The sequence below is a fragment of the Diadema antillarum genome, unplaced genomic scaffold (assembly GCF_040938485.1).
Source record: "Diadema antillarum isolate AM-2024a unplaced genomic scaffold, OU_Dant_1.0 seq00000822_RagTag, whole genome shotgun sequence".
NCBI classification, from domain to species: Eukaryota; Metazoa; Echinodermata; class Echinoidea; order Diadematoida; family Diadematidae; genus Diadema; species Diadema antillarum.
Genome location: NW_027271699.1, coordinates 787,389 through 801,820, shown reverse-complemented (window position 1 = coordinate 801,820; position 14,432 = coordinate 787,389). Strand labels below are relative to the sequence as shown.

The following is a 14,432-nucleotide window of genomic DNA, read 5'->3' as shown; positions in this document are numbered from 1 at the left end:
CAGAAATACATTGAGGAATTGTATACTCTTAAAATCCAGCACAAAATCCCAACATGGTTCCCATTTCTCTGGACTGGCTTAGAGTCAATGCATGACTAAGCATCATAATGTACTTCACGAAAATGGGTAGAAGTTCAGATTAAATGACATACACTTAGTACATAACTGCGAAAAGGTGGCTAACAAATATGGACACATGAAAATCGAGGCACCCTGTTAACTTTGAATGTACATGTACATTGTATGATGAAACGTCTACACTGCAGACCTGTTGGCACAGTGTATCATAAAATATCTATGATTCTAGGGACTGAGCAATCATACTTACTATCATGTTCTACACGATAAATATAAAGCATATCATACCACTGGGCAGTAACAAGAATCATAAGAATACCCATTAATTGTACATTCTGCGAAATGGTACATGTATGTACAGTGTACAATGTACATGCAACATACTGTACTTGTAACTTGAAATCTCTAATTGAGCTCTGAATATTAAGAATACACATATTAGATTTAAATATGACTAAATAAACAAACAAGTTATAGAATTTACAATGTAAGGCATTTGGTAGGAAATTCCACATGCAGAAATCCTCTTTCCTATAACTGTTCTCTTTAAATCATCATCTTATGTGGATGATTTGTCATTGACACCAGTTCTCCTCTTTTTTTTTTCTCCCTCTCTCTCTCTCCGTGTTTTTATAATCACATCACATTAAATCAATGTTTCTATGGCAACACAACAGGGGCAGAAGTTATTTACAGTTTATGCGAGAGTGCTAGCCTCACAGCGTACAGGCTGACTGTCAGCAGCTGACTATGACCAGATGACTATCACAGGGCACACACTGCCTGTTATGACAACACAAACCACTGTTCGAAGCTTCAGTTACAAAAACAACTTGGGCTTCACAAAGCATATACCACTGCTGCACTAAAGTACACACACTTATATATTGCGCTCATGAGAATGAGACTGAGACACACAACTGTATATGAAGTGTCAGCTTAAACATACACTCTGCAATTTACTAGGCTCACTCTTAGACTCTGAGAGATATCATTGTCATTTGAAAATTATACTGACAATAATTTGGCTTTCAAGATAACCCAAATGCAGCTGTCAACCAAGTGTAAACACAAGAGGAGAAGAGGCCAACTTGTCATTGCATTATTTTACATAATCCATAACAGTGCGAACACAGCTGTTTCAATTATTGATTTTCATTATACAGTCACTCAGAGAACAGAAGCAGTGATTTTTCATTCAAAACACAAACTTTTCAGCATCCATGTGTTATTGTACAAACTGTATGTCACAGTATAGCCCGACCAGACGCTGTTAATACGCTGTTGCGCTACGTACAGCGACTGGGATGTGTATAGTTAATAGTCACAGTAAAGCTGCACAAGACAAAGTTCCTAACCAGAAATGATACCTGTATATCGTGTACAATGTCGTATATATTGTTAATGTATACAACTGTATGTATGTATTATGTATGACAGTGTATTACAAGCACTGCGCGTCTTGTACACATTCACATGCACTTGTAACATGTACAAATGCTATCAAAATGTGTCCATTAGATATCATTTGATGATGATGTGATGCTTTGACAAGATATCTCACATACATTTTCTATGTTTCTCACTACCAAGAAAAAATAAAATGTACAGAAATAGAATATATGCTAACTCAGTAATTTTCAAATATGACCGTATTGTTATATCTTGTACCGGTACTTAAATATCCCCTCCCCCCCCCCCCCTTCTCAAAGATTTTACAAAGAAGACGGGATGATTAATTTGTGCAGGCACTTCTTAAAACCTAGTTGTGATACTTGAATGACCTGAACCATTGATCAGTAATACTGTACCTTTCCTGAAGCTGTATTGAAAGTAAGATGCAATGAAAGACACTTAATGTGGATTATTCCTCAGGGTGAAAACTTTCATAATTTTTTTCCCCCTTTAATGAACTACTGTAAAAGTGGAAATTTTCGTGGTGTTGAAATTTTCGCGCATTTCGCGCAATCAGAAACTAGTGCGAAAATAAAAGCATGCAAATATTTTTGCTTGCCATATGTTCCTATAGTTGATGTCTTGATACCGCGGAATAAAAAACATGTGAAACTCTTCTTACCACGCCGAGCGCGAAAAATTAGTCGCGCGAAAATATCCACTTTTACAGTAGCATGAAAACAACAATGCATTCAACATTCATTTGCGATATCAAGATGCTGTAGTCAGTAATACTGTACTCTCCTCTGCAAAATTATTTAAACAAGTTAACAGAATAGAATCAGGGCAGGAAAAAAATAAACATGAATATCAAACGTGTTCGGACAGATTATTTACAGTACCACCAGGGTGGTCCACAACTTGAAATTTTAGCATGTTGCAGGGGGAAAAAAGTGATATTGCGCATGAAAGTATGTGCGCGAAGCGCACATCACGAGCGCGAAGCGCGAAGTCCCTTGCGGCCGGGGTCCAGGGCCCGCTTAAGGGCCCTGGAAGCTCTGGGGTTCTAGATGCTCTCTGGTGCTATCTTAGCCTTATTTTGAACACTTTGATCACCATGATCACTCTGCAATGCCAGGATAAAAATCATTAATATTTGAAAAATTATGTTTAATTGTTTGATTATGACATAAGATTTTAAATTGTTCTTGAAATGTTAATATATCGTCCTACTCCTTACTCATAAGACCTTTTGAATATATCTTGAATAGATATACTCCTCAATGGGGATGCTATGATAAATGACAAGGACATCTTGAACTTGTACTACAGTACAGCACACTGACTGTCTTTAATATTATTTACTTTCAGTTTCACCAGGGAGGAGCCACCTCCCTGGTTTCACATTGAAATGCCAAGATAACTGTGTACTCACAAAGTAGATGAGATGAGTGTAGAAAAGTGAGAACTGCACTTTTGCAGCCTACTGGTAAACAGACGTTTAGTTAACTTGAATGACATTTAACAAAAACTCAGATCTAGATAATTCTATCCACAATAAGCCTTTCCAGAGAGAAATTAGATTTCCAAAGTACAGAGCTGCCAACCTTTGGAAGCAAAAATTAGTACTCAGCAGCTGCAAAATTCGTATTTTCCCACCAGAATTCATATTTTTTCAATCTCCTTTTTTTTTCTTTTTTGCTATTTTGAATTAAACTTGTCAACTTATGAGGCCTACAGGCTCTAAACATAACGTTATGACACATGCCGAAGGATCGAGCTGGTCACCAGCACGATAAAGATGCCAAACTACGCAATGTTCAGCGTTGATTGATTGCTTTCTCGCAATGAATGTGTACAAGTGCAAGTACAACTGTATGTACCTCCAAAAACTTGCTGGGCTGATTATGGAAGCTTCCACTATCTAGCAGGGGACGGGGAATGCTTTCATCTTCTCAAGAGAGCTTCTGTGTGAGCGGATGCAAAACTCTGTTCTGTGTTTCCAATTATTGTTTACTATTTAAACATAATCATGCGTTGTTTTCAGGCTTTTTTATTTTATTGGATTTTAAATATCAGTATTTTCAGAAGTATTCCAATTCCTTTTCCCCTGACTGGAATCGGAAATTCTGCTATAACGATGATCGCAAAATGCCGCGCTGTGTGTGGAAGCGCCGATGCAAACACGTGGCTTCACGTTCAAAATGAAATGGTGCTAGACGGGTTCTCCAGCACTTACCGAAACTTAGTTTTCACTTTAAAGGAATGCGCCATGTGCTCGATCCTGCCTGTAAGAGGTTACTGCAAGTTCGATGGATCGAATGCGCCATAGCTGAGCTGAGCTGAATGGCTTGTTTACGGTAAACATGCAGTTTACGTTCGATACGAAGAAATCATTACGCCTTTCACGAGAGAAAAACACACAAAACAAACAAACAAACAAAATACACCCACGAACGAATGTTGATAGCCAAAACTTTGAAAAGTAATAAGCAGTTTTGATGAGCGTGAACTGGAATTAATTGTCATTACACGTTGTATTAAACCAGGTGATGACTGCATCTCACTGGACCTACAATTGTACTCGTAGTGAATTTGTCTGGTCATACGAGACCTTTAATTCATGTATTTCTGTGATTGCATTTTTAATTGACTGAATAATCAATCCTTTTTTTATTGTTCAGGGAACATTAGATATTCGATCAAGTACACTATAATCGACTGTTCGATGTTTCCTACTATGCGCCAAAAGAAAGGCTATAGAAATAGAATCATGATATCTTTGCAATGATTCCTTTAATTCAACTAATGAGCTGGTTCTTCGATCGATATTTCCAGGATATTTACACGCTGTTTATTCCAGTGCGCGCATTCTTTCGTCTGGCACGCACCTGGGTGTGGCACCTGCTTTTGTGGAAATTTCCACAAGGGAGAGGGGTGGGGTGTCAAGTTTCTTCTAGCCGAAGAGACTGCATACACGATCTCTTCGCTTTTATTTATTGTCATTCGTGCTTTCCCCTTATTCTTTGCTGATATTGAACATTTAGATTGAACTTTACGAAGGTTGCTATAGCACGTGGTTCTTTTTGTTGTGAGGTGTATGTAATTTCTTTTTTTATCATTCTTGAGAGGGGAAAGGAGAGTAAGGGGGAAAGAAGAGTAAGAGGGAAAGGGAAATAAACAAACGTCACGTACGCTCAGCATTCACAGGAATCCGTCTTTTTACACCAGTCACCAGCATAGTTATCATCATCACCATCAGACATCACTCAAGATCATTTTAGCCTTTTCCTATCAACATTAAGAAACACGCATAGGCCCTAATCCCTCGAGATAAATACCTAGGAAAATAAATAACAAATACAAAGTATCAACACCTCCCAACAACACAAACATTTTTATTTAGAAAATACAACAAACAGCACATCGAAGCGGCTGCTGGGATCAAACTCCGAGCTCCGTCGCTTCGATTCGAAAAAGTATTGCAGCGAAGCGGAGAAATCGCCGTTACAAAAATAACAGTGCGAGACACGGAATTACGTTTAATTACTTCAAAGTATAAAGGGAACGGATAAAGTGATATAAAAGGGAAGAAATCGTACCAAACGAGGTGCGAGAAACGACAGAAATTAGTTTAGTAGTAAACTTAGGCCCTAGCAAAATTTTGCAGCACCGAAAGCTACGCGAAAATGAATACACATTGGAAACTCGGTATTGCGACGAGATCCTTGGGATAAATTCAACTTCGGCGCTCGAGTAAAATCTAACTTACTAAAGGTTCAAATGGAACGCATGGCTTTTTAGAGAAAAACTAACCCGCTGAATCTACCAAAAAAAAAAGATTAAACAATTTGCATTTGCTTACTCCATCGTTCGTTTTTGTTTTTGATTTTTTTTTAACGAAAGATGGAGGTAATTTTCTCTCTGCGGCAATGCTTTGAACGCATCTAATTTTGCGTAATTGCTATTGCCGATGGCAAGCTTCCTATAGAATTGATACGAATCCTTTCAAATATACGAAACAAAGTCTAAGAAAAAATCCTGGATATCCTGACGTTGAATTCCAGTGGTATCATAAATCCTTCTCACTACCAAAATTTAATCATCTGTTCCTTGCGCCATTTTACCAACCAACCGTTCCTGAAATTTCATCCTAATCTGTTCCCAACTTTTGACCTATTTTGCGAATAGAGAGACAGACAGGCAGACAAACGAACAGACAAACCAAAGCAGCAAAAAAAAAATATATATATATATATATATAAAATACAACCTTTGGCGAAGGGGGGCATGCATTTCATATCGTTTGTTTTTGCGTAACCCGACAACAAGCGTGACAACAAGCGAGCACGTGTCAGCCTTCCTCAGCCTCCCTCGGCCTCCGACCCTCTCTTTCCGTCCTCTCTCTCCCTCTCACATGCATACAGGCGGCTGTCTGTGCCGCTGCATAGGTGTTACTTCACACAAATTGCTGTGTGTGTGGATCCCGAATCAGAGCGCAATCCCATAGCATACACATGTGAGCAGGGAGGTGAGGGAGATAGTGAGCAAGTGTGTGATGTGGTGTTGTGCGAGACTGTTGTACTGATAGCTTGTTGTTGAGCCGCGTTGTGTTGTGATCGGTGCGGTGACTGTGGATAAACTTTTGGCGCTTGTAAACTGCTGCTCCTTTCAACAAGGAGCACTCTCGTAAGTCATTTGCGAGTTAGTTACTTTTAGCATGTCGCAGTTTTATTGGCATGGCGCTTAGAATGTCGCAAGTTTTGAAGGATGTCGCGCAAAAATTTTAGCATGTCGCAGCGACATGCTAAAACCCCTCGTGGACCTCACTGGTACCACCATTACATTGTAATAATTCATCCAAAAAGGATGAAGACAATCCAGGCAAATTTCAATCATTGTACATCCTCTCCTTACCGAATCAAAGCCGATGATTCCAAAGGCATCGTCACTTGCAAGAAGAGTAATCTGAGCCTGGCTGGGATCTCCAACAGCTGCATTGCCACTGAACACCTCCAAAGTCACAACAAAAATCTCTGCGGGCTCTGGTAGAGAATCATCCCTCGATATGAAAGAGACTGTTTGTGACGTTGAGCCATTACTTGCCGGGAATGTCAGGATTCTTGATTCACCCAGAAAGTCGTCGTCTGGGTCTTGAATCTGATGAAATGCAAACAAGATGTACATGTAGTAAAGAGCAAGAAATATTTTCATTTTAGTTTCACTTTCATTTTTCATGTCCACACAGGATGGTGGTGGGCAAGTCCAAGATAACGCGCGCGTTACGTATGGGACATTCAGAGACTTTTATGACTTGAAAAATAGTGTTAATGGCCTTTGATCATATTGAACTTTTTCATGGTGATTGATATCTAGGAGAAGTATAATCAGGTAAAAAATGGAGAAAAATGACCTTCACAATTATATTCTAGAAGAGAAAATATGTGCCGTTACGTATGGGACCAGAAAAATTTTGTTTTTTGAAACATTTTTTTCAACCTCAAAACTCTCTGAAAGTATTTCATTCTACAACTTGTAACTCACTGTGATGAAACTCACAATACTCAAGATTATCAGAGGTAAGTTTGATGTCATGAGGCAAAAAGCTGTAATTACAGGTTCTAATTAAAGACAGAAATGACATGTTACGTATGGGACAGTTACGTATGGGACACTTTGTCCCCCATTCGTTTAGTGTGTGGAGAACCATGTTTATGGGTATTTTGTATAATTATTGAAGTAAAATCAGTTGAAACTACTCAAATACTGATCCAGATTGTCAAGGGAACAATATTCCCCAAATATTTACCATCATAATCATATTCAGTCATATTTTTATATTTTTATGACCAACCTGAGTATGCAAGCCCTTTGTCCCCCATTCGTTTAGTGTGTTGAGAACCATGTTTATGGATATATTTTGCAAAATGATTTTGCAAAATACCCATAAACACATTTTTGCATAATTACTGAGGTAGAATCAGTTGAAATTACTAAAATACTAATCCAGATTGTCAAGGGAACAATATTCCCCATATATTTATCATCATAATCTTTAATCATATTCTATATTTCTATGACCAACCTGAGTATGTATGCCCTGTATTTTTAGCCGGATAGTTACAAATTGTACTACTAAAAGATTGAACAGTAAAGTGTTTTGATACTTCCATTGATGAAGGGCAGTTTGCCATTCAGTTTCAATAAAAAACAACTTGACACAAGAAATATTAATTTTAATAAATATGCAATACCTGCTGCGTGGAACCCCAGTAATCGAGTAGATCCCACATGTACATGTATGATGTCTGTCTATCGATCAGGCCATTGATTCGAGTCACACCTCAGTATGTATACCCATGATTTTTGTCATGGCTACTACTGAAAACTGAATAAGGACAATTTGTTTATCACTTGCAATTAAAAAAAATGATGCACGAAACACTAATTTGAAGTAACATCTTCATTATCATCACATACATGTGTTTTACAACGCAGCTAAACGTAACTAGAGCTCTACGTTGTGTGGTGGACAGTACCCAATATACTCGTAGTTGAACTGCAATTTTTCAATCTGCTTGTGTATTCGGTTTCAGTACCCTTTAAATCAGAGGTGTCTACATGTACTTAAAGGGACTGCATAGTTCTGGTTCAGATGGGAATTCTGATTTCAACTTTTACAAGATAATTAGCACTTCTTTTATGAAATGTTTAAATAGCATACAATTCTAAGAGGAATTCAAAGTTAACATGACAAAAATCCATTTTGAAATGGCTGAGATATCCAGAAATGTGGTGTCCTAACAAAAGGTGGGTCACATTTTTTATTGGGACCACTTCATTTAACTTTGTATTTGTTTGTTTTTTGATATCTCAGCCCTTTCAAATTGGATCTCCATCAAATAATTTTTGAATTCCTCTAGTCTTAGAATTGTATACTCTTTAATAATTCATATAATTGGTTCCCAATCATCTCGTAAAATGTTGAAAACTGAATTCCAATTCCTGCAAAAACTATACCATCCCTTTATTGCTGATTTTCATGGGTTTTTTTTTTTTTGCCATCTCCCCCTCCCCCTTTCTAAAAATTGTTCAGTCAAGTACATGTATTGTTTCAAGTGTCTATAACTCAAAAGCAGCTGCAAAGTTGGGATGCTTTCTTCAGGATGATTAACCATTGTGTACTAAGAGATCCTCCCAGCTAGCTACATGCATTTACATGCAATATGTATGGGGATGTCCCATACACAACGCATTTGTCCCATACGTAACATTATTTAATTCCCTAATAAAAAATATTTCTTTTACTATTTTTTCTTCTTTCTTTGGTATTTAACTTCTCTAAACAATAAATTAGAACTTTCCAAAAGGGCATTCATATAACCTTACAAATTTCAGAAAAAACCTAAAAAAATGACCTCAATTTGTTACGTATGGGACATCTCATGATAGGACACGAGCTAATTTGCATAATCATTTGCATAATCCCTAAATTTTTGTACCAAGTTAAACTATTTGATGAACTTCCTATGTCCAGATATTAATCAAATATCATTTGCTTTCCTTTGAATAAATATGAATTTTTATAAATGTCCCATACGTAACGCTCTATTTCACATTTATGCAAATGAAGCCCTTGAAATTTGCATAAATTTACATAATATGATTTTTTCCTTCATGGAAATCAAAACTTCAACTCATAAGCTTCAAAATGATACCTAACATGTCAATATTGAGCAAAGATGAAATTTTGCCTTCTGAGGGGACCTTATCTTGGACTTGCCCATGTCCTAATCCACAGAGGAGACTCACATAATCTGTAGTAGGGATATCTATAAATTTAGCCCATGGACAGAAACAAATGTGAGAGAGACATAGCTTGCACAAATGCCATGTCAGATTGCGTTCAATATTATTGGATGTTAGCTTGTAAATTCCTACTTAAAAATAGAGCAACAAGTCTTCTGTACGTCTCCTTATCATGGTATGATGCAGCCCATCCTGTAAACTTGGGAAAATTTACAACTTCATATTATACTGTGCTTTACATTGTATACATATAAAATTCAGATCACTTAGTTACACAAGTGGGGCAATTATTTGTATTGGGCCCCATTTTTCTTTTTCTCTTCTTTCTTTCTATAAAACAACAACAACTTAGTCACAGGATAAAATTTCACGTAACTGAAAAATGAATATCAGATTTATCTTTTGAGAAACATCTCATCAATGTCGAGAAGCTATTCAGATGTCCGTTTAGATTTTCATGAAAGTACAGATTGTAAGTAATCTATCAAAGGACAAGTTCATCCAAATATATTGAGTGAAAGCACCAACATCATAGCAGGCCACATCAGTCAAAGTTTGAGGAAAATCAGTCAATCCATTCAAAAGTTATGTTGACTTTAAAATTTGTGATGTCACAATCCAAACATACATTTCAGGATCCCTTGGCATATTGCCTGGGATGAACCTTGTCCTTTCATTGGCAAATCCTTATCAATGTTCACTACATGTAAGTCCCACCTTTGCTACAATGCTGATTTCTGAGTCACTTGGTCCATCTCTCTCCACCCTGAACTGCGCTGTGCCACCCTCATTGATGCTGCGAGCTGTGTCCAGGAAACGAATGGTCTGGGCACTGACAAGGCACAGGAATGATGCTAGCAGCACCAGAAGCCCTACGATGTTTGGAGGCATTCTGAAACAAAAGGCAGTAAGAAACCAAAGAGAGGATGAATTGTCATAACGGTCATTTCAAGTTTATATGAAGTAGGGAGTCTACAATGTACTGTATTGTAACTCATTGCAAAATATCCATCCATGCCTATCATCATTTCAATAAATGTTATGAATAATCAAAGCCCACGCCGCCCTGACCCTTCACTTTTGTAACTGCGACCAGCCCGAACATGAAGCGTTACTGTCTAGTTCTAACGTTACGGACTGCCCATTATTAGTGCCATGCCCATGGTATCAACACTTGTTAGAAATTGAAATTATCACAATAATAGGGTTACAAAACTTCTAACGTCAATGTTAGAATCTATTTTAAACTCAACTGTTTACAATAACATTCTGAACACAAAATATTTGTGGATGCTGATGTGATGACAGTTACAAAAGAAATAAATTGAAGAATGACAGAATTCAGAATAATGACAAATAGAGGATTCTGTGAAGTTAGACGTAGTTTCCGCGGAACATTTTCTATCTCCGACCACAAGATACAGACTGATCTTTAAACATTACGCCATTATTACGGCTAGACAATTATAAACTTACGACACGCAAGTTTAATTTACTCTGCCTGTCAAATCTGGACTGTAGCGTTTATAGCCGCGTAGCACGTAGGCCTACGGTACGGCACAACATTAACATCCAACATCGACACTCAAACGAACAACTACTTTCACGCTTAATAAACCATTTTGCGGCAAAAGCTACTTGTTTCAACAAACGATAGTAATGACTTGAAATAGAAACTCCATACCTCGCCTATGAAAACGTTTTGCATGCTCTCCAAGGCAACGGAACTGAAATTTGATATTCCTTGGAAAGTCCTATCCACACATATCGTCAGGCGTCAATCAATTTCGGCGTCTGTTGTTTCCACGGTACGGAATGAGTAATCGCGGACGCACGCCTCAGTCGAGTACACAACTGTATTTAAAAATTCGTTGGAAGCCGTACAAACGATCGTACGACGAAGCAGCGAAACCTGTTAGCGCATTTCCAACGTAGATGGCAGTGTAGAAATCGGGAACTCTGGTGTGTCTCGCGATCTCGCGTTCCGCATCCTGTTCATGCGCAGGTGGATTGTGAATGGGTTCGGTCATTGATTTCTGTATGACATGAGTCACCCCCTTTTTGTCTCATCTCCCTGGTCTCATGAGAGAAAACAGAATAGAATGTGGGCGTCGGCTTTTATGCGATTGTAAAAGCGTAGACACTACGCTGCGAGCAGAAAGGATGCTGCTCGGTTTTCACTACGGAGTCAAATTAATTACTGTGCTACAAATTTAAATCGGTTACATTTTTTTTTCTATTTCTCGTGTGTCGAGTCTCATGGTCCATTTTTCCCCCGACATGTTTGTTAAATTACAGATCAGCATTGTACAGGGCTCACACGGGTAAATAATTCCCTATAGAGACGTGTGTTAAAATTCAAAATTCAAAAAATTCTCTAAAATAGCTTGGAGAAATGAGGTGTTTCATCTTCACTAACCTGGACAAGAGAGATATTTATTATCCTTTCATTCATCAATTCCTAAGGCGGGTTCTTCGGCTCAAACTCTGTCCAAGGGTTCACAAATTAAGCTAGACTACCAGTTTGTTTGTTGTTTTTTTCACTCAAAATATCACTATTTTCTGTACATGCACCCAATGAAACACAGTCCCTTCAAATCCCATGAGAAAAGCTTTCATCTTCCAACCAAAATGCAGTTTGTAGAGGAATTCATACTCAATATCTGCAGCTATTCAGTGTTGTTGTTGGGTTTGGGTTTGTTTGTTTGTTTTTTTTTGCCAAACTGCATCATTGATTTTTAATTAATTTTGTTCTTCATTTATTTTGGTATCTTTGGTACGACTTTGTGAAGGGGCCTGGGACATTCCATCAGTATTCTTATTTACAGGTGTGAGCCCTACTGTTGCGATCTTTGGATTTCATTTGTAGAATGTAGAGGGAGACATGTAAAAAAAAATTGAAGAACATTCACACCTCATGGTTACAGATCTATTAGTCATTTCCGATTGCAGTAAAAATTGTCGTATATGCGCTCTTTGAGTTTTTTATTCTTATGATACATGGTTCGATCATTTCAATCAGTGATTGTAAGCGCATGTATATATAGGGCCTATATCATAATATGCAGCAATTATGTGTCTTTAAGTTACCAAACACTATGATGGCCATTGATGGGCACAAATGAGAACAAATATGAGAATGAAAAATGAGGTAAAACTGACGACTATGATAAACACGATAAGCAAGCCTATATGACAGCGTTATGTGTATGCACGCACGAGCATTAATCCGCAGTGTAGGCCTATGTTTGTCATGTAATTCGACGCACTCATCTGTTTAAATAAGCATTAATAAAAATGACAGGAAAATACACAAAAGGATAAATAGACATATCATAGAAAAAGAGAAACGAAAACACAGTAGAAAGAGAATGATAATAAGATGATTAAACACACTTTATAAGGTACGAAAGCGATGCAGCATGACTTAATCATTCATCCACTACCCGGGATAGCTTCTTTTGATTAAACGAATTATCATATGAAATTATATTGATCCAGAAAACAAGTGTCTTACCTAAATTTCGTTAATATTTCCCTATGTTGGGCATACATAACGTAGCATTAAAAAATACAAAGTGTATCACAAAAGGCCAAACAACACTGAATTCATATTCTGCACATAGTAGGCCACATAAACACCGCACTTTGAATTTGAAAAATACGCCGAGTTTGGATTTCTCCACGCAATGTTTCACCTTCAAGCTTTGCATGTGTCAGCCCTTGCACTTCTATAATCAATTGAAATAGAAGCCTTAGCATAGTTAGCTTCATGACAAACTCATTAGAATAAGAGAAAATGAGTAATATATTATATAGTTTACGTCAATTTGCCCTTTCTCCATTTTATTGAGTAGTTTCCAATAATGACTACAATCATGATGTAATATCGGAGAGACGCTGTGATGAAGTTTTCTCAAATGAAGCAAAACTGTCGAATCTGTTCAAAAAAAAAAGAATGTAACTGCATGACTGCGAATGTAAGGTTGTGAGACACAATATTGCGTCAAACGATCAATACTGTGTGACAATCCCTGCACATCGACTCCAACACCCAACGCCACACCTCACTCGCGCTAGCTTAGCTAAACAGAGAGAAATCAGGAGGAAATACAAATAATAATAATCATAGCAATAAGGTCTTCTTTATCCAGGGTAGACCCTTCAGTGTTGCCACTGCTCTACCAGAGGGACTGCCATTATTATTATCCTAACCTTTCCAGATACTCCATATTATGTACATCCACCTGGGTCAAAGAGGGACACGGTGGGTAAACATATCTTGTTCCAAGGACGTAAGCACTATTATACGTGATGGGCTGGAATCAAACTCAGGTCCTCCGATTGGGAGTCGAAGACTTATCCACTTTGCACGTTTCATCAAATTCAGATTTAAAGTTAGAAAGCTGTAGAAAGTTTAAAGCTCCAAGTGTTTTATGAAATAGCTGTGCTAATAGGAGCGAACACACACGCACACGATCAGGGAGGTGGTGATGTTGTTCGTTAATCCGAATATGTAATAAGGTTCGTTGTTCCAAAGGCTCGTTAATCAGAAAATGAAAAAAAAAAACAAAAAAAAAACACGTTTATTGTTCCAAAGGTTCGTTAATCCGAAAATGAAAAGAATATGCATATAGGACGTCGGTATCCTACTAACGAACCTTCGGAATCACGAACATAATTCTTTTATCTATTTATTTATTAATTCATTTTTTATTTTTTGATTAGCAAGCCGTTAGAATAACAAATCTTGTCCTTTTCTAGTTCAGATTTACGAACCGTCGGAATAACGAATCTTTTAATAGTATATCATTTTTGGAATGTTTAATCTTCGGAATAGCGAACTGTAACACCGTATGATTACATGTTATTCATAATTATGGACTTCATGTCGGCAAAGCAAAATCAAGTGAATCATTGTGCAACTTCTGTTCAGTGGGGGATTTATATGAGGTGATGATATCATTACCTTTACCGCCCAGTTTAGTATATGGTTGCGACTGTGTTCTTTAAAACATGGAAATTTAAAAAAATGATAAATTAATAGAATTTAGGTTTGATTTTGAAAAAACAAAAACTTTACCATTGTAATTTCAGTCTATTCATTAAACAAAGTCAACTCATTGGTTTGTGTGCACAATCCAGCATGG

General features: G+C 37.4%; 1 protein-coding gene across 1 annotated transcript in view; it reads right to left on the bottom strand.

Annotated features, from left to right (window-relative positions):
• Positions 1-10,173, bottom strand: part of LOC139739949 (adhesion G-protein coupled receptor V1-like) — a 94,820-nt gene extending 84,647 nt beyond the window's left edge. Inside the window, exons 1-2 of the mRNA XM_071650548.1 lie at positions 10,000-10,173; positions 6,391-6,633 (exon numbers count right to left, since the gene is read on the bottom strand). Of these exons, the coding sequence (XP_071506649.1) occupies positions 6,391-6,633; positions 10,000-10,173 (417 nt within the window). The remainder of the gene's footprint in view (positions 1-6,390; positions 6,634-9,999) is intronic.
• Between the last annotated feature and the right edge of the window lie 4,259 nt (positions 10,174-14,432).